The sequence below is a fragment of the Chaetodon trifascialis genome, chromosome 2 (assembly GCF_039877785.1).
Source record: "Chaetodon trifascialis isolate fChaTrf1 chromosome 2, fChaTrf1.hap1, whole genome shotgun sequence".
NCBI classification, from domain to species: domain Eukaryota; kingdom Metazoa; phylum Chordata; class Actinopteri; order Chaetodontiformes; family Chaetodontidae; genus Chaetodon; species Chaetodon trifascialis.
Window position 1 is genome coordinate 11,631,300 of NC_092057.1, and position 24,503 is coordinate 11,655,802.

Here is a 24,503-nt window from a genome sequence, read left to right on the forward strand (position 1 = left end):
CTTTTTACCTCCTGGTCATATTGAGAACAAAACAAGTAATTTTATGACAAAATCTGCAGAAGCACAATCATTTGTAGAGGTAACCATGAGTTCATATGTCAGTGTGTGAGAGTCTGCAGGCCTGGTGATGAACACACAGCTTTATTGAGTTGATTTTCAATCTGTTAGTATTAGTTTTCTCACTGACCACGCTTCAATCTGTGGGATCATGTAGCTCTGGACCTCTTTGTCTCAGCAGCTTCAGCCATGCTAACGGTCCTCAGTGGAGGCTTCACACAGTGAGCTGCCATCTGTGGAGAGCAGGACGCTGCCAAAGCAAACACACACACACCAGAACAGGCTGAGAGATACCCTGAAAAACACACAACATTGCCAGCAATGTTTGCATAGGCCGAAAACGTTCAAATATGCAGATCCAAAATAAGAAATACATGATCAGTTATATTCCAAATGGATGTGATTTGGAATGAAATTTTCATTGACCGGTCTTTTAGTGGTTTGAATGAAAACTGCATCTAAGATTCCACAAGGAGGGTTAAGCAATACAACAGGTTCCATAACTTTCTAAAACAGTCAAATGCAGCGATTGGTCAGGTGTGTGGAGGTTTGAGAGTAGGCGGGATTTTAACTTCTGCCTCAGCCTCTGCAGCTTCATCAAAGCAGGCATACTCGAGGTCATTCAAATGAGGGATAATGAAGCAGTCTCTGACTGCCTCGTCCTGCAGGCATCCATAGTGTTGCACTCGGTTGATCATATGAAAAGTGACAGAAGTTGTTCTGAGCATGAGAGACATTCAAAGCCCACTTTTTTTTATACTGGACGGGTGTCGGGGTTTCACATGCTCTTCAGAAATCCAACAAATGCCTCATTTGAAGCATACCAAGACCTTCTGGGAACAACACATCAGAAATATTCAAACCTCTTGCAAATTACTTTTTTCAAATCTTCTTGCAAAGTGTTACAGATAGAAACATCATTTTGTGTTAAACAAATGGATTTAACAACAAACCTGAAGTGGAGCAGAGTCGCAGCCACATTAATCTAGATCAAATAAGATCTGGTCACACTGACTAGAAACAGGGTTTTCTGGCTCGTTGCGTCAGTCTGACAGAGTATGAGGCTGTCCTGTTCCCCCATGATGGTGGATTAAACCATCCAGGCAAGTATGTGTGCGAAGCTATGTTGCCACACACACACACACACACACACACACACACACACACACACACACACACACACACACACACACACACACACACACACACACACACACACACAGGCCTCCAAATATCAAGATATCTCAGCCAGGCAGGATACACATACATGCACACACACTGCTGGAGAGAGAGAGATAGTGTGTGTGTGTGTGTGTGTGTGTGTGTGTGTGTGTGTGTGTGTGTGTGTGTGTGTGTGTGTGTTGGACTGTGACAGAGTGTATTCTCAGAGAGAGAGAGAGAGAGAGAGAGAGAGAGAGAGAGAGAGAGAGAGTGTGTGTGTGTGTTGTGGGTGCTGTGATGGACCAACAGCTACCCCTGCTGACAGACAGGAGTCACTGCTGGTGTAGTCAGCCTGCTCTACCCATAATGCGATGGGGGATGATGTTGGCTTCGGTCTGTATGTCTGTGTGAGTCAGTGTCAGTCACATTTGTAACACACTCAACTTGTTTACATAAAACATGCTCTCACATAATATTTTTATTTATTTATCTACACCTTCTATTTATTTTCCTTGTATCTTAGTTTGTCTTCTCTGTAATGTGTCGCCCTTGTCTCTGTATTGTTCTGTGTACTGTAGCTACACGCTGATGTCTTCAAAAAAGTTTGTAAAAAAAAATAAATAAATAAAAAAAAATTGAAGAGTCAGTGTAAGTCAGGCAGTAACATATTTAACACTTTGACTTGAATCTGTAGAGATGGCTGAACAGCTGCTGCAGCAAAGAACTGAAAGGACACACATTCCAGTTGTACTGAAAAAATGAATACTGAGATGCATGAATTATATATATTTTAGAAATGTATATCATTCATCTAAAAGCTCAGTTCAAGCAAGTTATAAACAAACATTTCCCGACTGGTTTTAAGTTATATGTGCCGAGGTTTCAAGGATTTGTATGTGTTGAGTAGTAGTCCTTGAGTACCACTTCAGTAATTAGTATGAGTATACTTAAAAATAAGAAATTAAATAGGCAGTCAATAATATACGTTCAAAAAATGCTTCATTTTTTGTTACAAAGAACGTCACCAAATATTTTGACATAGAAATATCTTTTCCTCAATATTTGCTAATAAATTAAACAGGCACGTGACTAATGTACCTAATGTGACTAAAAAACAGTTTACAGAAAATATCCCGTGCAGCAGTTAGACAAAATATTACCGAAAGGAACAGAAACATGATGTAACATTCAGTTTAGAAAAACTTTCAAAAGCAATGACTCTTGTTCAAGCACTCCACCACTGGCTCATTCACAGCTTCTTTAACTGCGAACGTATTTTTAATTTCAGTCAGGCATTCAACAGACGGCTACAAGCTGTCAAACGGCGGGGGCCTTATGGGTCCTTCCTGCCTGGAGCCGCTGCGCCAACCTCCTCGCGTAAACCAACCTCCAGGGGAAAAAAACGATAAACTAACCCAAATCCTCCTCAAACCGACCGGGTCCCGGGAGTTATGATGGGCGGGAAGACTAGCGCGCTGGCCGCGGGGGTGTGCGGGGCTCTGTTCGTCGGTTACTGCATCTATTTCGACAGGAAAAGACGGAGTGACCCCAACTTCAAGAACAGGCTGCGAGAACGTGAGTGTTGACCTCTTCTTCCTCCTCTTCCTCACCTTCATCATCATGGGGGCTCGGATCCGGTCCGGTGTATTAGATTCCGTTCGGTTTGGTTTAGCCTGCTGCTTACGTGTTTGTGCTGTTATAGTCTTAGCTTGTCCCGGTACAACCCGTTTTGGCTCGTCAGATGAGGCTTTCACACCGAACTCCGTTCAGTGATCTGATATGTTAATGTAGTGTCATTTAATGATCAATTAACATACTTTGCAGAGCATGTTTAAAAACCTACACGAGTCCACAGGGTCTTCGGGTCAGTTCGGCTCACAGTCGACCATATTCTGGATCTGTCCTCAGATCGTCAGTAAATATTGTTAAAATGCCCGTGTAGATATTACGAAGGTCTTGTTAAACTCACACGAGAGTTTGACGGGAGTTTGAATTTCTTTTAAATCCAGTTTATCCAGGTTGGACTTGCTAATTCCAAACTTTGTTATTTAGCATAAACCGTAAGTCATACTCGTACTAGTTATACTAGTCACACTAGTTTCACTAGCCTTGCTAAAGGGCATCTCAGCACACCAGCAACACAGATTCATTCATAAAGCTGTTGCACAATAACACAGTGACCTGCCAGCTGGGCTTTTAGCCAAATGGAGATTATGGTGTTACTCAGTGAACAGTGACAGTTCAGTCTGTTATCACTGTGGGCAGAGAACGAGCAAGCTTCTGAACTAGGACCCTAGTCTTATGCGGTCTATTACTTTGTCCAGAGCCTCCAGTTTCTGAAGGGTTAATGCTTTTTTGAAAAGGTATTAGTTTGACTGTCAAAGGTCAAGAAGAGACCAACAGTAATGGTCTGTTTGATATGATATGTGCAATACACAGAGAGACACCACTCATACTGCAGCAACTGCATGTCAAAAACCGAAGCTTGTGGTTTCAAAGGGAGTCATGTGCCGCGGCTGTTTGTTGGTGAATCAGTGGTGGTTTTCTTTTAGTAAAAGAGTGATCGTTTGGACTCTGACTGTATCTGGTGTTTGTTTTGTGTCTTTGTTGCAGGGAGGAGAAAGCAGAAGGCAGCCAAAGAGAGGGCAGGCCTGGCAAAGGTGAGCACGCTCTCTTCTTCTTGGTGCTAAAGACAAACACACATCTGTTTTTACCATAAAGCACACTGGTGTGTTCTGCTCCTGACTGTGTTTCAAAGCACGTGACTGTACTATACTTATAACTTCCTGTGAGGTCTGTCAAGACGACAGTGAGAACACCCACAGTGACCCTCAAAGAAAATGTAAAATCCGACGAGAAGAGCAAACAGATCTACTTCCTGGTGGTTGAATGTTGTTTGTCCTGTAGCTCCCAGACCTGAAGGATGCTGAAGCAGTGCAGAAGTTCTTCCTGGAGGAGATCCAGCTGGGGGAGGAGCTGCTGGCTCAGGGTAAAACCTCCACACATCAGCATCGTCTTTTCATTCACTTTCATTTTCATTCACATGATTTTATCAGTTCTCAGTCTAATTCCAGCCAGCAGTGAAAGTTCTATTGAAGTCCCTCTGTTGGTGTTTGTGGAGTCTGTAAGTGTCTTCATGGCTTTGTGCTTCGCTCTACAGGAGACTATGAGAAAGGTGTGGACCACCTGACCAACGCCATAGCGGTGTGTGGTCAGCCTCAGCAGCTGCTGCAGGTGCTGCAGCAGACTCTGCCACCACCTGTCTTCCAGATGCTGCTCACCAAACTGCCCAGCATCAGCCAGGTAAACGCCTCTTTCTTTGTTTCGTATATGGTTCCCAATCAGCTTCAAACACTGCAAGATTTAGTTTTTCTCACTGGTCCAGAATCAGTAAGGTAGCTTCACCATCCCTGACTGGTCTAACTCGATCCAGGTAGCCTGTCCAGAATCTTCTTATCCATCTTTATACTGATTGGTGACTTCCACTCTCTCCTTTCATGTGGTGATTTTCATTGAAATGAAACACAAGAGCTCTAACAGTTTGTTTTCTGCTCCTTCTGCAGCGCATTGTGAGTGCACAGAGTTTGAGTGAGGACGATATAGAATGAGAGATTGAGGGGAAACGACCCCTGCCTCCCCCTCTTCCTCATCCTCCTCATGTGGACTTCTCCATCTATTACAGCCTGCCAACGCCTCGGCCTCCATCACTCTGGCTGACATCCTTCACTTCCCATCAAGGCGTCCTAAAGGGAATTAGTTTTTTATTCCTGATTCATCCAAGACAGTAGTGTTTTGTTTTGTTTTTTTACTTAAATTACCCATTTTGGGGTATTAAGAGTGTCTCAATGACAAAGCCCAGAGAAATACAAGAGCCCGTCCCTGTTCCACCATCAGTAGGCATGTACCAATGAACTGGACTGGGTGAAAACATTAATCAGCTCCTTCCTTCAGGGTGGTGTAGCACACATCCTGACAGCATCATGAACCAGGTTTACACTGTCTGACATGTTGTCAACCATCTTCATGGATATCAGTAGTAGAAAGTTGCAGGAATCTTCTCTTTGCTCGGAGGCTTCAGTATTTATTGTTTTGTTATCAGTCGTCTTTCTGTTCTGTCTAGACTTGCAAACACTTTTTAAAAAGTGATGAAATGTTTTGTTCGTTTTAAAGAGGACGACCCTCTTTAGGAAAAATAAAAAAAATGTGAATAAACTCTGAAGTTGTTTTGAGTTTGTTTTAAAAGTGGACTGGGCGGGATCAGTAGGTACGAGGTCCTGCTGTGTACACCCGCAAACAACATGGCCGCCTGCGCCTCAACAAGTCGATGCTCGCAATCTGCAAGTAGCTTTTTAGTTAGAAACATTTTTAAAGCCAACATACAAGGGAGGGATCCCAGAAAGAATGATCTCCTCCACAGCTGGTATGGACTCAGCCTTCTGGCCAACTTCTGTCCTCATAAGTTAAAACTGTTCAACTTTCAACCTGGTTGAAGGGAAAGGACAGTGGAAGGAAACACTGATGAGGAAGGTCAAAAGGTTAATGGCTTTGGAGCGTTCAGGTCATCAGAGTGCATCTATGTTCCCAGTTCAATATTCTGTTAAGACACATTAACCTTCCTGTATGGGTCAAAACCCTGACCTTGGGGACAGAGACCCCTGTGAACATGACTCCCATACAACTCAACTGATTGCATGAACGCAGATGGAGTCATGAGAGTTAAAAGTATTGCACACTGACAAAATAACATTAAATTTGAGTTGAATTACCTTGAAGGACAAACTCTGGCCAATGTGAGGAGTCCATATTTATGAAGTTATTCAGGCACCCCTGTATTACTAAGTTGGAGCTTCCAGATGTCTCCCAAGCATGTTAACAACTTGATATGAATGTTTTCCTGTTGAGTGTTATGAGAAAATAACATAACTCGTCTCTGGTAAATATGAAGCAACAGCCAGGAAATGTTAGCCTAGCTTAGCATAAAGACTGGAAGCAGGCAAAAACAGCTAGCATGGTTCGGTCTTAAGTTTAAAAATGCACCTGGACAAATTCAGGACAAAGTATAGTATTTGAATACAATAACAGGCTTTTTTTTTTTATTTAATTCTGTTTTGTTCACCTGCTGTGTAAGATGACTCAAACACGATGGTTTAACAGACAGGATGTAACTGGGTGTACTGACTTTCAGGGTTGTCTGGACAGCAGCAGCTTTGTTGCCCAGAACAGCAGAATCTGGTTTCCTGAGTAAAACTCAGAACCTCCTGAAGATCTGGAACATGGACTGATGTAAACCTCCTGCCTGGAACAATCTGCTGCTCTCGACAATGTGTGATTAGAACAGCAAACGTTTGATTGATGAAAGAGTCCGCAAACGCTTCTGAAGCTTTAATTTCAGTCAAGCGTCGATCAGATATGTACGTTCTTGCCGTGCTTCGGTTTCTTCTTCAGTCCTTTCTTTTTTGTCTTTTTGTTCGGATCCACTGTCTCTCCTTTGAAGGAGCTGGAGCCTTTGGTAAACCTCTGCTGCTTTCCGAAGGATTTCTTTTGAGACTTGAAACCTCCTCGACTGCCTCCTTTCTCCTGCCCTGGGCCCTTCATAGGACCCTTCGTTGGACCTTTCATAGGGCCCTTCATAGGACCCTTCGTTGGACCTTTCATAGGGCCCTTCGTTGGACCTTTCATAGGGCCCTTCATAGGGCCCCTGCTGGCGAAACGTGAGGCTCCTTTGCTGCCAGCTTCTTTCTTCTGCTTCTCCTTCTTCATCGACCTCTTCACCCGGATGGACCTGCCCTCCAGTTTGGTGCCGTCCAGTTCCAACGCCAGCTGCACAGAGTCGGCACTCTGCGAAGACAAAAAGCAACAAAACCAAAAATATAAATAATTAGTAAGCACATGCAGCATTAACGAAATGACGGTCAGACAGAAAACACATATTACATTATTGACATTCATCATCACTGTACAATAAAACACGTCACCATCATACTTCACTGACTACATGGCATGTCAATTAATGAAAGTCCAGTCCGGGTCATTTAACCTCAACAGGAAAGCAGTTTGTTCTTTGTGCAGCAAAAAGAATAAAACACCAATCAGGAGCCACAGATGGCTGAAAGATGGAGACGATGTATCTGTTGTATTTCTATCACAGCAGCTGAGTCAATATTTATTAGAGTGAACAAGCTTGCAGCCGTCTGTAACATCTGATCAAACTGCAGACAGACGACCAAAATCCAATCCAGCCGCACCTCAAACAGAACGTAGCCGAATCCTTTGCCCAGTCCAGAGTTCTGGTCTCGTACCAGTCGTACGGCCTCCACTGCACCGCACTCCTCAAAATGTCGCCGAAAAGCCAGTTCATTTATCTCTATACACACACGCGCACACACAAAGAGCAGGTTAACTTCAACATAAACTGAAAAACATTAACACACTCAACATTAACGCTGCAGAGCGGCTCACCAAATGAAAGATTCCCCACAAACACGGAGCGTTTGTGATCGTGCTGCAAGACAAAAACCACGTCAGCGTTACAATATTTCAACGGATTTCAAACTTGTCAAGTCGACTGATGCCCGGAGACTCACTGATGAGCTGTCTCTCACTCTGTCCACTCGGATGTGAAAGCCTTTCTCGATCTCCATGCCGTTCCTGTCAGCAGAGACAAACAGAACAGCAGCTTGTTGATGCTTACATCCACGGAGCCATCAAGAGTCATCAATAAGGCGGAAAATCAGTTAATGAGTGTCTGACCTCTCCAAGGCATTAACGACTCCGTCCTCGTCTTTGAACACCACGTAGGCGTTCATGCTTTGCTTTTTGGGATGAACTTTGCGTCTGTGGAGTAAAAAGAAGCCCATTTATGCAAAGAGAAGATGACGATAGCACACAGAGTTTAACATTTGAGGACGTTGGTTTGGTTGTTCAGACGTTCAGACAGAAACTTACTGAATAACTGCGACTTTACGGGACATGGAGGGATCCTCTCTGACCTGCAGGGAACAAACACATCATGTGACTGATGGATACCAATATTTAAACATTTAGCAGTAAAATCAGTTCCTTTCAACTGAATCACAACAATCAGTTTTTCCTCTCAGGAGTAAAAGTTAAGTGAGTTTCAACATCCAAATGTGCACCACTGATCAACAGTGAAGAGTAGGACGATATGGCAGCTTATTATCTGTGTGTCACCATGAGCAAATAGGTTTGCTAAATGACAATTTGCAAGATAGCTAACTCAGATAACTTCTTTTTCCCTCTTCAATGTCTCTTTATAACAATCCTCAAGGCACAATGTCAGGAGGAGTAAAGGTTCCAGTACAGTGTTACAGCGTTAGCTCGTTGGCTAGCAGTTCACCAGCTAACCCTGTGTTTAGTCATCACATCATCGAGTTTCTACAGCCAAACACTTCACCAGCATGAAGATGAGCTTCACAGAAACAGTCTGATTTATTCATTTATTCAGTGTTTCTGTAACAGTGAGCAGGCACAAGCTGATCCTGAACCTGTTCACAACCAAACTGTTTGTGAGTGGTTTTTTTTTGTTTGTTTTTTTTACCACAGAACGAAACCGGATGGACTCGATGGTTCCTTTACCCCTGAAGAGGCTCTGCAGGGTCTGAAAAACAAACAAAAACATCAAGTTCTTTCTCTCTCCAACATAGTACTGAATAAACCTGGATAAATAATTAACAACAGCAGTGAAGCTGCGGCGGCTGAACATCTGAACAGATCCAGGATCTGTTCCAGAAAGTAAAACTCAGAGTTCTTTGCAGAACATCAAAACCCCAGCTGGACATTAGTTTGTTACCCAGTGACAACATGACTGCTTTAATGATCAATCAGTCATCAATTTAAGGACAGAGAGAGAGACTTCAGGATGGGAGTTTTTGAATATCGGCTGCATATCATCACATTTTCAGTTGAGTTTCTCATCTCAGTGTTAAAGGTCGAGTCAGAGTTCAGTTTGAGTTCCACGTGTTAACGTTTGTTTTTTATGAGCTCAGTGCAGAGTCATTAGTCACCAACAGGGACATATGTTTTACATTCGATGGACAAACACTTAAAATGCTCAACAAGAAATTAGTACATATTCATCATTGCCCAAAATCTGCTCCACATTTTCAATTCATGATTTCATCTAAACATCTCTCAGCTGAACAGTTTGAACCAGCTGATTTGAAATCAAACTCTAACATCTGAAAAATGAATGAAATTGATTCAAAAAGAAAGGATGAGGTGCTTTTTTGGTAATCACTCACATTTTGTGCTAAAAAAAACAAAAACAAAACAAAACAAACATTAATTCAGTTCTGCTCTCTCTGTACCTTCTTGGTGCAGCCGATGGGCAGGTTGCCTACGAACACTGTCCTCTTGCTCTTTATCGCCTCCTCCTCCTTTCTGGCTTTCAGCTTCTGTCTCTTCACCACCCACTGCTCAACATCATTCCCTCCGTCCGGCTCTGGCGCTTTCCTCTTCTTCATCTTCATCTTCATGGCTGTTTCCTGGCCTCGCTCATCCTCGTCTGCATTCAGTAAACTGATCTCCCTGACAGAGAAGAAGAGGATGAGAAATGAGAGCAATCTGTGTTACGGAATCACATTATGGGTTAAAAAAAAAAAAGGCCACTGAAAAATAATTTAGGCGATTAAAAAAGAATAACAATAATGACAGTATTATGTAATAATACAAAGAAGAAAAAACAGGAGGAAAATAAAGGAAGAAAAGAAAACAGAAGTGAATGAGAAGGAAGAAGAAGAAGAAATGAAAGCTCACGCAGACCCGACGGCTCTGTGGATGAACTGATGGACTGAGGCCTGTTTCTAAACTCATCACCTGTTTTCCACCTTCTGGTCGGCTTCTGATTTGACTTTAAGCGGCTTCGTCTTCTTTTTCTGGCTGGACTGACCTTTGACCTCTGGACTTTCCTTCTGCTGCTGCTTTGCTTCTGCGCTCTTCTGAACAGGCTGCACAATAATAAAAACAACAAATCACATGTTAAAACACGTTAAGTCAGCTGACCTTCTATATTTTTCTGAAAATAGTCCCCAGTCATGGTTGTTTGATAAAAACTTCAGTGAGCAGCTGTTTTACGAAGTGACTGAACAGTGAAACTACATGAATGTGTGATTTACTTTGGGTGCAGGCTGAAACAGACGAGCTGCTGCTGGTGCTGCAGAGCTGAATAAAGCCGACAACGATGATCCAGAAGCTGCAGAGGTCTTCTGGAACAAACTTCCTGACACTTGACCCACCATGTAGTCATCTGACTGTTGTCCTGAGGACGCCTCTCCACTGAGGACAGAAACACTTAAAGTAAAGGCGGTGTAGCACCCAGAAAACACAACAGAGCTGCTGCTCTGACGTGTGAGGATCCACCACTTTCATATTGTTATAACAGCTGAAATAAAGAGGGTGACACTCAACACTAAAGGCTCATTATTTTCATTATTTTGTGATGAAAGGTAAAAGCTTTGCTGTGAAATACAGCAGATATTTATCATCAGGTCAGAGAGTCTGGTGTAAGAGCAGCTTGAATTAAACAGTTACTAGTTGGAGACACAAGGTCACTTTGGGCCCCAAATATAAAACAATGAATAAAATGCATTTTCTTACACTACTAAGCTTTACAGCATTACTTTTTATATTTCTATTCTTATTCTTATTTGTGTAACAACACCTTGGTCCCGTGAGGAACGACATTTCGTTCAGCTGTGTATTAAGTATATGGCTGAATGACAACAAACAAACTTGATTTCTATCAGTGATGCTACTGTAGTTGATTGTTCTGCACATTTATTTATTGAAAAACTAAACTGATAAATGAATGCAGGCTGTTGAAGCTGAGAGTTGTGAGTAACCTCAGGCTGGAGAGTGTGTGGTAGAAACAGAAGATTGATATGAATTAACCGTTTCACTAATCAATGAAGAGCAGATTTACACGGCTCTGTGTCTGTCAGACTGCTGCTTAGCTTCAAACTGTCATAAATTAAACCGTGCTCACAGAAATGATGCAGATTATCATCATTCACTTTAATTTAGGGAAAAAAGAAGTGTAAACAAACCTCTCTTCACGTGTCTTCTTCATGGTTTCTTCCAGATTATTCAAGCGTCACTCGAACACTGACTTCCGGGTTGTTCTAAATATTGGAATAAGTAATTTGTCACATTAACTGCAGTATTTACAGTACACGAATTTCTACGAGTTAAACTCCAGTAACGTGAGCGTTATTGCCTGTCCACGCGTTTTCCTTCCAACACACAATCGTCCTGCTGTGAATTATTTCCCACAGGGAACACGGTCACAGCAGAACAAAGGTTCCTCCTATTTTTCCTCAAGTCACTTTGAGTTTACCACTGAACTGAACAATTGAGAGCAAACTCCAAGATGGGACATTTATACGGAGCATAACTACATAACTATAATATTTATCATCTTTTTTTATTCGGAAAAGGTCTGTGACAAGTGAGTGCAACCTCAAAATCTGTCACTTCCGGTGAACCCGAGACTTGAAATGTTTTGGTTTGGTAGCTAGCGTGAGCTAACGTTAAGTAGCTGAAAGAATTCAAAAGTTATATCTCGAAACATCACAGGTCGTGTGATTTTATAGTTTTTTTTTTATGTCGGTGATTATTTCATCTTGTTTTTCATCTTTAAGACTTAACTGTAGAGTATAGTTACTGTTAGCTGCGTCATGTTATACTGACACAAACTATGTCACTGGAATATGGAGTTTAATTGTTACTGCAGTATTAAATAGTGGTTCCCGTGGTTACTGTGGGTCTTCCGCAGGAGGTTTCGATGGGAGTTGACCAGACGGAGCCGGAGGTGCCGGCAGACGCAGTGGGCAAGCGGGTGTCCTGCGGCGAGGAGCGGGCCACGGTGCGGTATGTGGGCCCGGTGCCACCGACAGCAGGTGAGACCCGTGTGCCAGGTGGACATTTCCCCCTGATTTAGCCAGTGATTATCCCCACTAGTTGCTAGGTTGGTGTTTTCTACAGTCAGTGAATTCGTCAGTAAAGTCATGACATATTTGAGGCTCAGTGGCCTTTTTTTGAAAACATCACACAGGTTATCATGCCCACAGGCTTTGCCTCACCCTATATGACCGCTTCACAGCCACCAGGGCCTCAGTGCTTTACTTTGAAATGTGTCTGTACATTTAGACCTGTGAAGTTTGGCATACGATGATATATCAAATTTATAATGTTTACTTCCTGTTCTGACAAGTAGTTCCTGATTTAACTCAAAGTTTTACTAATTTTAGACTAAATATCATTTAAGGGTTAGGGTTGCTGCATGGCTGCTTGTGTTTGGGTGACATTTAACATTTGAGAACTTCTTCATTTCAGCACAGCCCCTTCACATTTCATCACGTAGTCATGACATTTATTCTGTAGGATTCATGCACATGGACATGAATTTTCCATTGTTTGCTGAGAAGCATTTCAGGTGCCAGTCATAGTTTGGTGAGGTTTAGGCACCAAAACTACTTGGTTAAGTTTAGGCAAAAAATCATATCAGAAAAAGCCCAAACCATCAAACGCAAACAGCCACACTTAGTGACTTGCCCACATCGATACTTGACCACCCACACAATTGATACTTAACTCACTAACACTAACCTAATGTTTGTTTTTTGTGTTGAGGGCTGTGGCTCGGCATTGAATGGGATCACCCAGACAGAGGCAAACACAACGGCAGCCACAAAGGAGTCCAGTATTTTACATGCAGGTAGTTACTGTCACTTTAATGCAGCCGAAATGATCCACTCCCTTAAGTTACAGTGTCCGTGTGTCGTTCATTATCAAAGCTTTTCATTACCAGATGGTGAGGATCCTCTGGATGATTCCTGACATACATCCGTAGGGTTACTGAATTCTCAGTGAATTAAAATGAAAAATGAAAGCAATTTAATTTCTCTTCAAACATTAGATTTTCTTACTATAACTTCTGGCACATGTGATCAGTCTGGCACAAGTAACTGTATCGTCCGTGATGGTTTTCTCTCCACTCTCAGACACCCTAAAGGTGGCTCCTTTGTCCGTCCCACGAAAGTGAGCTTCGGAGTGGACTACCTGACCGCTGTGCAAGAGCAGTACCAGATCAACTCAAATGAGGTGCTGAGTCAAGCCTCCAAGACGCTCCAATGGCTAAGAGTCCTTGAGCACAGGTATGAAGCTCATCAGTGTGTCATCACATTGTATGACCTGACTGGTCTGCTTTAATCTCTCAAACTGTCTTAACTTAGAGACTTAGCTGTTCTACTATATTTCATTATTTATAAAGATGTTTCCTGGTTTTCTGCTTCTGTGTTCATTTGATGCAAACTCACCACCAACATGTTTACTTGTGTTGATGATGAATTCAGAATAATGTACATTTTCACAGCACTAATTCCGTAACAGAGTCCAACATGTTGGTTGGCCTTTATTAGACACCAGCTTTTTATCTGCCTTTATTTCAGACACTGTCTCTTATTTAAATCCTGGCTTTAATCAGATGAAGAGTCATGGATCATCTTCTGCCCCTGAGTTCACTGGTGTGGAGCGAGTTATATATAACTGTAGAGGAGTTAATAGGTCGAGGTGTGAATTGGTTTGATTGAATCCATCCTTCTTTTTTATGTCTCGACAGTTTTGAGCGCCTTACAACAGTGTGTATGAGCAACTCTGAAGTGAACGGGCCTGGAGCTGAAGGAGAAATCAGGAAAACCACTCCAAGTATCTTTCCACAAACCTCTCAGGCCTCACCTGGCTGAATTTAATCGCTGGGTGATATGGCTGAAAACTGTATCATGATATAAGTGTTTTATATCGGTCGATATCAATAATTATTAATATTTTTTAATACCTATTTAAAATAAGGACCAGGAGAAAAATACATTCAATTTAAACATTTTTATTTAAATCTAACCTTCCTCTGATTATAATCCCCTGAGCTATCAAGGCACAAAGGAAAGGAAATGTCAACACAACCATTGAAAACACTCAAATAATAAATGAAAAAAAAGTGTAAAAATGTAAACAGAGAGAAACCTGAGAACTTTTTTTCTGCAGGTTTAGTGCAGGAAGTTCACAAGCTGATTCACCTTCTGGTCAGTAAAATGTTTTCAAATATGTGCAGTGTTTTGTAAACATAGCAGAAACTGAGGTAGACTTGACATCTGTAACATACAAAAAACAAACAAACATGATAGACCACACAGTAAGATTGACTGAACTATAAAACCAGCCTAGTCATTCTTCTTACTCTAAACATTAATAAACTATTCAATTATTCTTCTTATTGCAAGTGTGTTAAAAAAAAACAAAAAAAACCCAAAACACGTGTAAGAGATGTTTATAACCTGGCTTCTCTTCGTGCCTTTTAGATGATTTGTCATCAGGCGCTGAAGCAGATACCTCTGCATGGTGGTCTGCTTCTTGTGCGGTGGTGCTGCAGTTGCAGATGTTGTTGGACATTGGCGAATACAGCTGCACTGCAAAGAGTGAGTGCGGCTAAGGTGGTTAAACAAATTTGTGGTATTACCGGTCTTGGTTGCATAAGTTACAGACCACATTGGTCTGACTACGGTCCGACTTATAAAATCCAAAAAACTGCCATACTGGCGAGCTGACTTTCCCTGTTCTATCGACAATTTCTTCGCTTGCTGCTGCGCTGACTTTCTATTTCTCATCTCACTCCTCGTGAAGAATCAAACACGTGACAACGAGATGGCGCAACCGAAAATTATACTTTTACATGATTGGCAAGTTAGCATATCACTCCCACTGATCAGCAATTACTCCCCACGTTGCTCGGTTACCTGAGAGCGAGTGCCTTTCTTCATGTAACCAACCTCGCTTCGCCACTTCTGGTTTCTTCCGACGAAGGAAAAAAAATTATGGAATGTTTTATCGAACGCATTTTTTAATTGATATTTATTACGTGTCTATCGCGAGACATATCGTTATCGTTTTATCGCCCAGCCCTAGTCTGAGGACATTTTTTGTTGCCAGGCGCTCATTCTGTCTTGTGAACGTGGTAACAGAATTGTCAACACAAGTGTAAATGTGTGAGTATGTGATGATCACAGTGTTTCACAGATGTCAGAATTGAACTGAAACAGTCGGTTGTTTGTTGTTTGACAGCACAACATTGCTGGTGACTGTCAATAAATATTGGTGACTGTTGCTGACTGTCGGTGTTTGTTGTGTGTGTGATTGTGAGCTTGCTCAGTGACTCCTTAACAGCAGTGATCAGATGTTCAGTTGTTGGATATGAGTGGGACTCTGCTGTCCTCCTGGGAGGACGTGGCTGCTATCACCCAGCAGCTGGACCAGCTTGAGGAACTACTGCTCAGGTACAGGTTCCTCTGAGGAGGACTGTGTGTGAGAGTCTGTTGGATGTATTATCATTGATCCTTTCTTTCACTGAACGCTTCATCCTGTTTTCTTTATTTTTTAGTAAAAACAGACTGTGTTTGCCCTCTGACCCCTCTGCTCACTGCCAAGCATTCAGCAGCCTCAGAATCCTCTTCCTCAACAATTGCGACCTTACCTGGTCACAGGTACGTGTCAGTGCATAACAACACACACAAGATCAGTTTAAAATTCCCCGTACTGGTACTTATCTCCACTGTCAGAGGAAAAGATCATAAAATGTGTTTACTTCTGTTCTGTGTATAAAAATGATTATTTATATTACCAATATATTTTGATATTTAATATGTATTCTATTTACTATATCCTCTATTTTCATCTTTATTTTCATCTAATTTTTACTGTTATCAAGTAGGTTTTATTTTCATAATTTATGATGCATGTCATTTTTTGTTGTAAAACACTTACAGCTGCATTTCTTGTATAAACTGTGCTGTGCAAATAACAACAACAACAACAGTAATATTAATAATTGTTATTATTTATTCTCATTATTTATACATTTTCCATCTACCTTCCATCACATATGACACACATGTCTTTGAGTCTAAATATGTTTTCATACTATTGATAACTTCATATGTTTTTAAATTAATTTGTTCTTGTTATTGATCTCATAAAAACAGTTCACGTAAAAGCTGAATAACTTAAAGCTTAGGGGGTTTTTTTGTGTTGATAAATGTCACAAATGTGCAAACAGTCAAAATAATTGACCTCTTGTTTCCTGCTGGTGCTTAAGAAATCATTCATCCACATGTATTTCTTAATTGTCGTCTGTGTTTCTTGACTTATCTCCGTCTGTCTGTGGTCAGATCCTGGAGTGCGCTCCCATGTGGCCACAGCTGCAGGATCTTCATCTGGAAGAAAACAACATCACAGAGCTGCAGAGGTAACGTTGCTGCTTGTGTTTCCAGTTCCCTTCATCCTAAAGTATCTGACTTTCAGGCTGGGAAGTCTAACCTGAGTTTCTTTCATTTGTTTGTTGCTTTAAAGGCCTGACGGAGTCCTGCAGTCACTGAAGGCTCTCAGTCTGAATTGTAATCCCTTAGTACAGGACAGCGTGCTCAGTTTAGCTGCTTTGCCCAGGTACAGTACACACCTACTGTTTCATCAGTTTAATGTCACATACATCCAATTTAGGGCCGAACGGTTTCTGGCCAGTATTTCACAGTGTTAAAAAGGACACAATTGTGCCTGCTTTCTACAGAAGAAGCACAAAATAAAACACATCTGATGGACTAAAGAGGGTAGTGAATCAAAAGTCTTTCATATCTCATGACTGTTGAAACATAAGAGTGAAAATATGCATTTCAGCCATTAAGACCTTCATCTCAGTGAGTTCAAAGTGGTCACCTTTCAGTTCTTTCATATACAGGCTGGCTAATAGTCACGTGATCAGTATGGCCAGGTGACATGATTTGTGTGTGTTAAATCTGCCTTCTTTTATTCAAGATGGGACACATGTATTAACTAAAGTTAATGTCATTAAGAACATTGGATCATCAGTTTTAAGGACCATGGACGTGTGGCAGGTACATAGATGATATTCTTTTGTTAGGGTCTGTACATACATAATACATTCATTTTCTTGATCTAGAGATCTTTAAAGGAGACAATGAAGGTGTACAAACTTCCATATATAGAAAGCCAGCTGACAGCAACACCATTCTCAGGGCAGACACTTTCCATCGTCCTTGGCTGATAGATAACAGAACAGAACAGCTTGATCAGTTTTCAAAGAAATCAGACACGAGCCGAAGATGTCAGAAAAGAGGAGATAAACTTAAGACTATATCCACAGCTTACAATAGATAAAATAATCCTTTATTGATTCACCAGAGAAGGAAATCAGGTGTTGGAGCAGCACAATGAGAAAAATAAGTCCAGATAACTAGAGAAAAGTAAAGAATAACAATAATAAGACATGAGTGACAAATTGATGATGCCAGTATAACTTCATATAGTACAGTATAAAATAGCATGACACGATAGATAAGGTCAAAAGTAGCAATACTGTATTATAGTAGGAGTAACGCATTGTACACTACAGCAATATAGAACAGAAATTAATAGAATATTTATATAATGAAATATAGTATACAAATAAGGTAAAATATGGAAATCAGATATTATGAGTAAAACCAGTGAAACCATCTTTCATGTGTCTATCTTAAATTTCCATGTTATAGTTTGTAAACTCTGCTGTTTCATCACAGACTGGAGAATCTGAACTTGCCCTGCACTGGACTCTCTCGCCTTCGATTTGATGACGCTGCTCCTGGTAAAAGTCTAACGACTCAATTAGAATAACCGTGTTTAACATTTCTACTGAGAGTGCTTTGAAAGAAAGACATGAAGAAAATCCAGCTGTTCATGATCCAGCTGAAAACGCTGAATCTTTCTCCCGTAGGATCTCAAACAGCCATGTTCCCAGCACTGATGAGCTTGAACCTGAATGACAACAACATCTCTGAGGTCAGTGTGTGTTTCTGCTCAGATACAGACTCAACGAGCTGCTCAAAGACCGATCAGAGTGAAATCAGAGTCTGCGTCACTTTAATCCAGCTGAGACTTTGATGTTGTCTCTCTCTCTCAGTGGTGTGTGGTGGACGAGTTGGCCAAGTTGCCCAGTTTGGTGAAGCTTTTCTGTCATCGTAACCGGCTGGTGAGCAGTGATGGAAACCCCAGTACGGCCACTCAGATGGTCATTGCCAAACTGGGACAACTGCTCGTCCTCAACGGCCGTGAGGTGAGCTGAACCTGTGTCTTGTGTGTGTGTGTGTGTGTGTGTGTGTGTGTGTGCGTGTGTGCGTGTGTGTGTGCGCGTGTGCGCGCGTGTGTGCGCGTGTGTGCATGTATGCTGACCCATTGCCATGGTTTCCATCAGATCTCCCCTAAGGAGAGGAGGGGGGCAGAGATTGACTACATCAAGATGTTTGGCGAGGAGTGGCTGAAGGCAGGTGGGGGGAGTCTGCCCAGCAGCCAGTTCACCTGTCAGCACCCTCGTTACCTGACCCTCATTGACAGTAAGCCACACCCACAACACCATCAGGTCACAGAGCAGTTGATTGGCCGATGATTAAAAGGAGCAAGTAAAAAGTGACTACTGACAGCTAGAGACAGCCAATTATTATTATAATTATTATTATTATTTTAGCTGTATATTATTTATGTTATTATTACTCAGATGTCTCCTGTGATGATGATAATGATGAAGATCATCTCATCCTGTGTTTCAGAGTACGGAGCTCCAGAGGAAGGCGAGCTGAAGAAACCCGAGCCATTTGCCCTGAAAAATCAGCTCTTAAGTTAGTCCCGCCTCTTTTTGCTGTTCACTCTGATTGGCTAATACGTACAGGCCATAAATAAACGCACTGTGGTTCCAGCAGATTTCCCACCAGAGCAACGTGTTGCTTCCTGAACGCTGATCTTTTCCTTGTCCGTCTTCACCAGAGATCACCTTTGTGTTTCCCGATGACCCCGAGCGGAAGCCAATTGAGAAGAAGCTTCCAGGTAAAGCGGCAGAAAAGTGGATCTCTTAGCTCGATAACACTTGAGATCACTTGTGGAGCAGCAGCAGGAGAATGTCATTGAACGGTGTGTGGTCTGTTCTGCAGCCTCCATGGTGGTTCAGAAGGTGAAGGGTCTCCTGTACAGACTGCTGAAGATTCCTGCTGCAAATCTGAAGCTCACCTACACCAGCCTCAAGGTAAGATGTCCACTTTTCTGAGTCAAACCGTGATGATGTGCATTTCTCAGAAGCTCAGTCCTCAGCAGATAAACTGTGCTGGAGGCTGAAAGTCTAGAGACTCACAACAATACCTCCAATAGACCTTCAGTAAAGATGGTGAAATATCCTGTTTGATAGACGTAGTGTTCAAAAGCGACTTTGTGGATCCTTCATTTCTGTTGTTCCTGGAATTGTGTGGTCGAGTAGTTTAGTTGGTGTTTGACCAATCAGCAACACCCAGTCCTGCCAACTCCACCGTGATGCTTCCTGAGCCAATGTAATGTACTGAGATCCTCTGTTTGTAGGTGGCGGGGACAGAGTTTGAGATCGACAGCGACCTGAAGACTCTACAGTTTTACTCCATAGAAGATGAAGACCAGGTGTTGGTCCGCTGGTCCTGACCTGGACCAGGAGGTGAACTGGCACGGTCCACGGCAGAGACAGAGCAGAGATTTTAAGACTGAGCTTGACCTGCTTCTGTGTTGGACTGAGATCCAGTTGCAGACTGCAGCCCCACAGACTCACACTGCGAGGTGGATTTGCTTTTTAATGACTCGGACTGGATCTGTTTAAACATTACACACAGAGAAAGTCACCGTTCACAATGTTGCACGTCAATCTGTTCACTCAATGTTCACAAATACAAGCATTTAATAACAGCAAACAGTTCGTTCACACCTTGTGAGTTATTGCAGTTTGGTTTGGTTGCTGTATAATCTGTGCAGACAAAGGTGAAAAGGCGTTGAGTGTTTGAACACTTCAACCACTAGAGGGCAGCAGGAGCTTTAGCTGTGTCTCAGTGAAGGACCAAGTCTTTATTATTAAATGACTGATTGTGTGTATGTGTATTACTCATGTTCAGGGGACATAAATCTGGCTAAAGAGTCACACTCCAGTTCTCACAAGGCATTAGAATTAAATTAGATCAGAACATGAATCAGACCAGGCTGTTACTTTATGTTTAAAGAGGTTTGACTGAGGCTGGTGCTGGAGCCTATCCCAGCCGTCAACAGGCGAGAGGCGGGGTACACCCTGGACCGATCGCCAGTCGATTGCAGGGCACAAACAAGCAACCATTCACACACACACTCACACCTAGGGGCAATTTTACAGTCACCAATTAACCTAATGAGCATGTTTTTGGTCTGTGGGAGGAAGCCGGAGTACCCGGAGAGAACCCACGCATGCACGGGAAGAACATGCAAACTTCACACAGAAAGGCCCGACCCGGGAATCGAACCGGCAACCTTGTTGCTGTGTTGCTGTGAGTCAAAAGTCAAAAAGTTGCACATACACAAACAGAAACGATAGAAACATTTTTGCCTCTTAAGATAATATAACAGTGACGACCATAACCTGTAACATCCTAAAGTCCAAGATGAAACTAAAACTCAAGATTACTTATGTAATGTCATCTCTATACAGACCGATGAGAGAACATGAATAAAGTGTAAAAGTGAAAGTAAATTTAGGTTGATTGAAACATTCTGGTTCACTCAGCTTCATTAAACATCTCTTTAGCTCTGTCGTCAGAGACCATCATTAACGGTTTTATCCTTCAGTCTGTGGCTGGAAATATTCAAATTTAATCCACTTTGAGATTTCCTGTTTGTATGCAAATGGTCTGTGTCATATTGATGTTCACATTTTCATGTGCCTCACAGCAAGAAGGTCACCGGTTCGATTCCCAGGTCGGGCCTTTCTGTGTGAAGTTTGCATGTTCTTCCCGTGCATGCGTGGGTTCTCTCCGGGTACTCTGGCTTCCTCCCACAGACCAAAAACATGCTCATTAGGTTAATTGGTGACTCTAAATTGCCTCTAGGTGTGAGTGTGAGTGTGAATGGTTGTTTGTGTATATATGTTGCTCTGTGATCGGCTGGCGACCGGTCCAGGGAGTACCCCGCCTCCCGCCCATTGACAGCTGAGATAGGCTCCGCCCCCCCCCCCCCCCCCCCCGCCCGCTAACCTGAAAGGGATAGGCGGCACAGAAAATGGATTGATGGATTTTCATGTTTGAAAGTGCATCACTGCTGCCAAAATATAAACAATTATAGCTGATTTCTAGATAAAATGAGATAAAACTTTCAAAATGGCAGAACATTATCAGAAACAATTTAGTTTAAATTATTTCTTTTTAATATTGGCTCTTATAGACTTCTGTATTTTAGTTTTATGAACAACAAAAAACAGTTTCGATGAAAACAGTTGTTTGTTTCTTTACTTTTATTTTGGATGAAAACACCGACTTTTCTCAGCAGCTGGAATGAATCACCACTGCACAAGTCTTCATTGGAAGAATGATGTTTCCATGAGAAGTTCATACAGGAGCTACACCCCAACAAACCTGCACACACCTTCACAGTAATCATCATCATCATCATCATCATGTAGATCTCAGGCACCATTAGAAAATCAGAGAATATCGTTTGCGTATCAGGTAGTTATTTACAAGTTCATATAAAAAAATACACTGTGAGTCTTAGCACAAACAACAGAATACTTCTTGTAAGTCTTAAAACGTTTGTGAGCCCTTATCAAACTCTTCCACCACTCGGGATCAGTCGCAGGCTCGTAGTGGTGCAAGTCTGAAGGTCACTGTAAATGTCATTTTATCATATAGGATTGTTAAAGTACAGAATAATGTCTGTTTTATTTTACCAATGAAAAAACTTCATTTATTACACATCCTTTAAAAAAAATGTAATTTAGTCAGATTCAGTTTTTTTCCAGCCCTTATTCAGGTTCATTAATATCTCCGGTTTGATTGTTGTTCACCTCATTACAGACTGAACAGGATGAAAACACCTCTGATGGTTTAACTGCATTTCTGTCAGACTAACCTGTCGATCAAAGGCAGCGTTCTGAACAGACATTTACAAGACGGACATCTCCTGCAGATCAGCGTCCAGTCAGATCTGTGCAGACTTGACGATTGATCACTTTTTTAATCTGCACTGGTCTCGTTCTCTCGGTCCAAGAGTTTCCAGTGCTACTGATAATCAGTTAGCAGGATATCAACTAAATGTCTGCCAAAATCTGGTTTCACCAAACGGTCAGTACCAAAGCTCTTTACCTGTTGGCTCATACAAACAACATTTTTGATTAGTTTGCTCAAGATCAGCCTGTAAATACAGACGATTAAGATTTTCAATTTGTTCCTTCAAATTTCATCCAGTCTTCACTAAATGTGGTAGAAAATACATTTGGATTAACTCAAAAATGATGCGTTTGTTTGTGGAACGCACTGAACAGCTGTTAAATGAAATGTGACATTAGTTGATATGATGCATTTGGTCCTGAGTCTGACGCTCAGACAGGGTTCCTCTGTTGCTGCTGTCAGCAGATCAGTGCGATTGTCTGTCGCTATGACTCAGATCTGATGAACCGCGAGCTGCAGTCCGCTCTCTGATGCCGGCTGTCCAAGAGTTAACCATCTTGTCAAGCCAAGAAATCATTTTAAACTGCAACATAGTGATGGATTTATGTTTTTCTCTTCCACTTTAAGAAACCTCTGAAGTTTTTTTTCAATGTCAAACATTTTCAAGGGTTTTCAAGGCCCTTGGGAACCCTTCCCTCAAGTATTTGAGCACTTCAGAAGATTGCTAGAATTAAATCTGATTGTTTTTCGCGATCATCTTTCAGTCCAGATCTTTAAGAAATCAATAAGGAACAACTACTTTCAAAATACAATAAAATACATGTTCACTGTTCAGTACCATTTCAAATAACTATCATCTGGTCAAAGTGTTTTTAGTATACCTGCCGTTTTTATAGAATCCCTGTATGTCGGAGTCACTGTTTTCTCATGTTGGGATGAAACTCTTCAGCCAGGAGTCAGATTACAAACACATCAGAATTTAACAGTTAGAAGAAGAAAGTTAATGATCTCACTGGTGGACCTGAAGTGTGACATCATAAATACAGTGAGGTCTGAACAGCTTTCAAAGGCCAAAAACACATAAAACTCTAAAATGATCATAGAAATGTTCAATTCAAGTAAGAAAAGTAGAAAACACCAAAATTCAGTTAAGTGTGTTTTGTTTTTTCTCTCCCAGCAGCAGCAGCAGCGTTATCGTCGCTCTGCAGACCTCACAGGTTCCTCTCCTCACATTGGCCGGCGGCGGCGCCGTCCGGGCAGCGGCAGGTGAACCCGCCGAGCCGCGGCAGACACAGGTGAGAACAGCCACCGTTGTTGGAGCAGTAGTTATAGGCTAACGGGAGAGAGAAGGGAACAGCGTTAGGAAGTTATTCATATTCAAGATTTAGTGAATCATATCAGTCAGAAAGCTGCCGAGGCTGCACGCAGAGGATGATGTGAGGGCGGATTCGTCTCCGACCATGACCATGAAATATCAGCAGTCTAACGGTGTATTGATGAATCCACGGTGCTGTCCGTGGTGCTGAAGTAGACAGCTTTATAATTCACCCTTTTCTCTCAGTCCCTTCAGTCAGTTTCCTCTTGGATCTATAATATTCTCTCAACTTTATACTCTAAATACCCATTTCTATACTATATTGTAGGCTATATTCTCTATAGAGTAGTCACCTTCATGATCAAAGTCACAAGTCGCAATGTGTAGCTGCAGCTTTTTCTGCTTTCAGTTACTCTGTTAACTGAGCACATGTTAGCATGCTAACAAACTAACATGCTAAACCTTGTATTGTTCCACAGCTGCACCAGTCAGTCCATCGAAAGAGAATTCATCTGCAACTACTTTGATAATTGATTAATTGCTGATATCAGTTTTGTGAAATGTGAGCATTTTCTTGGTCTTCTTAAAGTGAAATTCATTATATTTTGGCTTTTAGACTTCAACAATATAAACTTTCACTCTGGTAAAATGATGACGGTCTCGAATGTTTTATAAAAAAAGCGATTTGCTGAGAAAATAACCTGCAGACTATTAAAAGAGTGGCTCATTGCAGCTCTAACACGTTCATGTACCACCCGCGAGGCCAAGTTTGACTTTCCTTTGTCACTAGTTGTGTTCACACTGATAGAACTGGAGTTACCTCAGGTAACCAGTCACGACAGCTGTTTTCATGTTGTTTCATTCGCTGTGACAGAGAGCGTGGGTTTGTTAGGAGTTTCTCGTTCAGCTCATACTGATGTATCCTGTATTCATGAAGT

At 41.8% G+C, this 24,503-nt stretch overlaps 4 protein-coding genes across 5 annotated transcripts in view; 2 read left to right on the plus strand and 2 right to left on the minus strand.

Moving 5' to 3' along the window:
* Positions 1-2,560: 2,560 nt before the first annotated feature.
* Positions 2,561-5,433, plus strand: tomm20b (translocase of outer mitochondrial membrane 20b). The gene is made up of 5 exons (XM_070984519.1): positions 2,561-2,793; positions 3,832-3,878; positions 4,126-4,207; positions 4,379-4,521; positions 4,782-5,433. Exons 1-5 carry the CDS (start codon positions 2,670-2,672, stop codon positions 4,824-4,826), a joined length of 441 nt encoding a protein of 146 aa, XP_070840620.1. The 5' UTR covers positions 2,561-2,669; the 3' UTR covers positions 4,827-5,433.
* Positions 5,434-6,035: 602 nt separating this feature from the next.
* Positions 6,036-11,501, minus strand: rbm34 (RNA binding motif protein 34). The gene is made up of 11 exons (XM_070984446.1): positions 11,283-11,501; positions 10,353-10,512; positions 10,054-10,184; positions 9,546-9,765; positions 8,777-8,836; positions 8,164-8,207; positions 7,969-8,052; positions 7,803-7,866; positions 7,678-7,720; positions 7,464-7,582; positions 6,036-7,056 (listed from the first exon to the last, which is right to left on the minus strand). Exons 1-11 carry the CDS (start codon positions 11,303-11,305, stop codon positions 6,622-6,624), a joined length of 1,383 nt encoding a protein of 460 aa, XP_070840547.1. The 5' UTR covers positions 11,306-11,501; the 3' UTR covers positions 6,036-6,621.
* A 206-nt stretch (positions 11,502-11,707) lies between these two features.
* tbce (tubulin folding cofactor E) lies at positions 11,708-22,831 on the plus strand. 2 transcript variants are annotated; one of them, XM_070984398.1, is made up of 18 exons: positions 11,708-11,811; positions 12,011-12,134; positions 12,868-12,952; positions 13,239-13,391; positions 13,856-13,941; positions 15,464-15,563; positions 15,668-15,770; positions 16,455-16,531; positions 16,636-16,728; positions 17,859-17,923; positions 18,053-18,117; positions 18,239-18,391; positions 18,530-18,668; positions 18,882-18,950; positions 19,096-19,155; positions 19,260-19,351; positions 19,678-20,385; positions 21,294-22,831. In XM_070984398.1, exons 2-17 carry the CDS (start codon positions 12,020-12,022, stop codon positions 19,771-19,773), a joined length of 1,551 nt encoding a protein of 516 aa, XP_070840499.1. In that variant the 5' UTR covers positions 11,708-11,811; positions 12,011-12,019; the 3' UTR covers positions 19,774-20,385; positions 21,294-22,831. The 2 variants fall into 2 exon arrangements, with proteins under 2 accessions (XP_070840499.1, XP_070840490.1); XM_070984389.1 differs by having other exon boundaries at positions 11,708-12,134.
* Positions 22,831-24,503, minus strand: part of LOC139345597 (nidogen-1-like) — a 29,149-nt gene continuing 27,476 nt past the window's right edge. Inside the window, exon 21 of the mRNA XM_070984301.1 lies at positions 22,831-23,583. Coding sequence (XP_070840402.1) covers positions 23,462-23,583 — 122 coding nt within the window. The 3' untranslated portion in view covers positions 22,831-23,461. The remainder of the gene's footprint in view (positions 23,584-24,503) is intronic.

Bases quoted from the DNA above. Each gene is read 5' to 3' on its own strand.
- tomm20b (XM_070984519.1), top strand. From the start codon at position 2,670: ATGATGGGCGGGAAGACTAGCGCGCTGGCCGCGGGGGTGTGCGGGGCT. The intron at 3,879-4,125 runs GTGAGCACGCTC...TTTGTCCTGTAG, and splicing joins AGAGGGCAGGCCTGGCAAAG to CTCCCAGACCTGAAGGATGC. The intron at 4,208-4,378 runs GTAAAACCTCCA...TTCGCTCTACAG, and splicing joins GGAGGAGCTGCTGGCTCAGG to GAGACTATGAGAAAGGTGTG.
- tbce (XM_070984389.1), top strand. From the start codon at position 12,020: ATGGGAGTTGACCAGACGGAGCCGGAGGTGCCGGCAGACGCAGTGGGC. The intron at 16,532-16,635 runs GTAACGTTGCTG...GTTGCTTTAAAG, and splicing joins AACATCACAGAGCTGCAGAG to GCCTGACGGAGTCCTGCAGT. The intron at 18,392-18,529 runs GTGAGCTGAACC...GGTTTCCATCAG, and splicing joins TCGTCCTCAACGGCCGTGAG to ATCTCCCCTAAGGAGAGGAG.
- rbm34 (XM_070984446.1), bottom strand. From the start codon at position 11,305: ATGAAGAAGACACGTGAAGAGAG. The intron at 8,053-8,163 runs GTAAGTTTCTGT...TTTACTCCACAG, and splicing joins CGTAAAGTCGCAGTTATTCA to ACGCAAAGTTCATCCCAAAA. The intron at 7,583-7,677 runs GTGAGCCGCTCT...GTGTGTGTATAG, and splicing joins TGTGGGGAATCTTTCATTTG to AGATAAATGAACTGGCTTTT.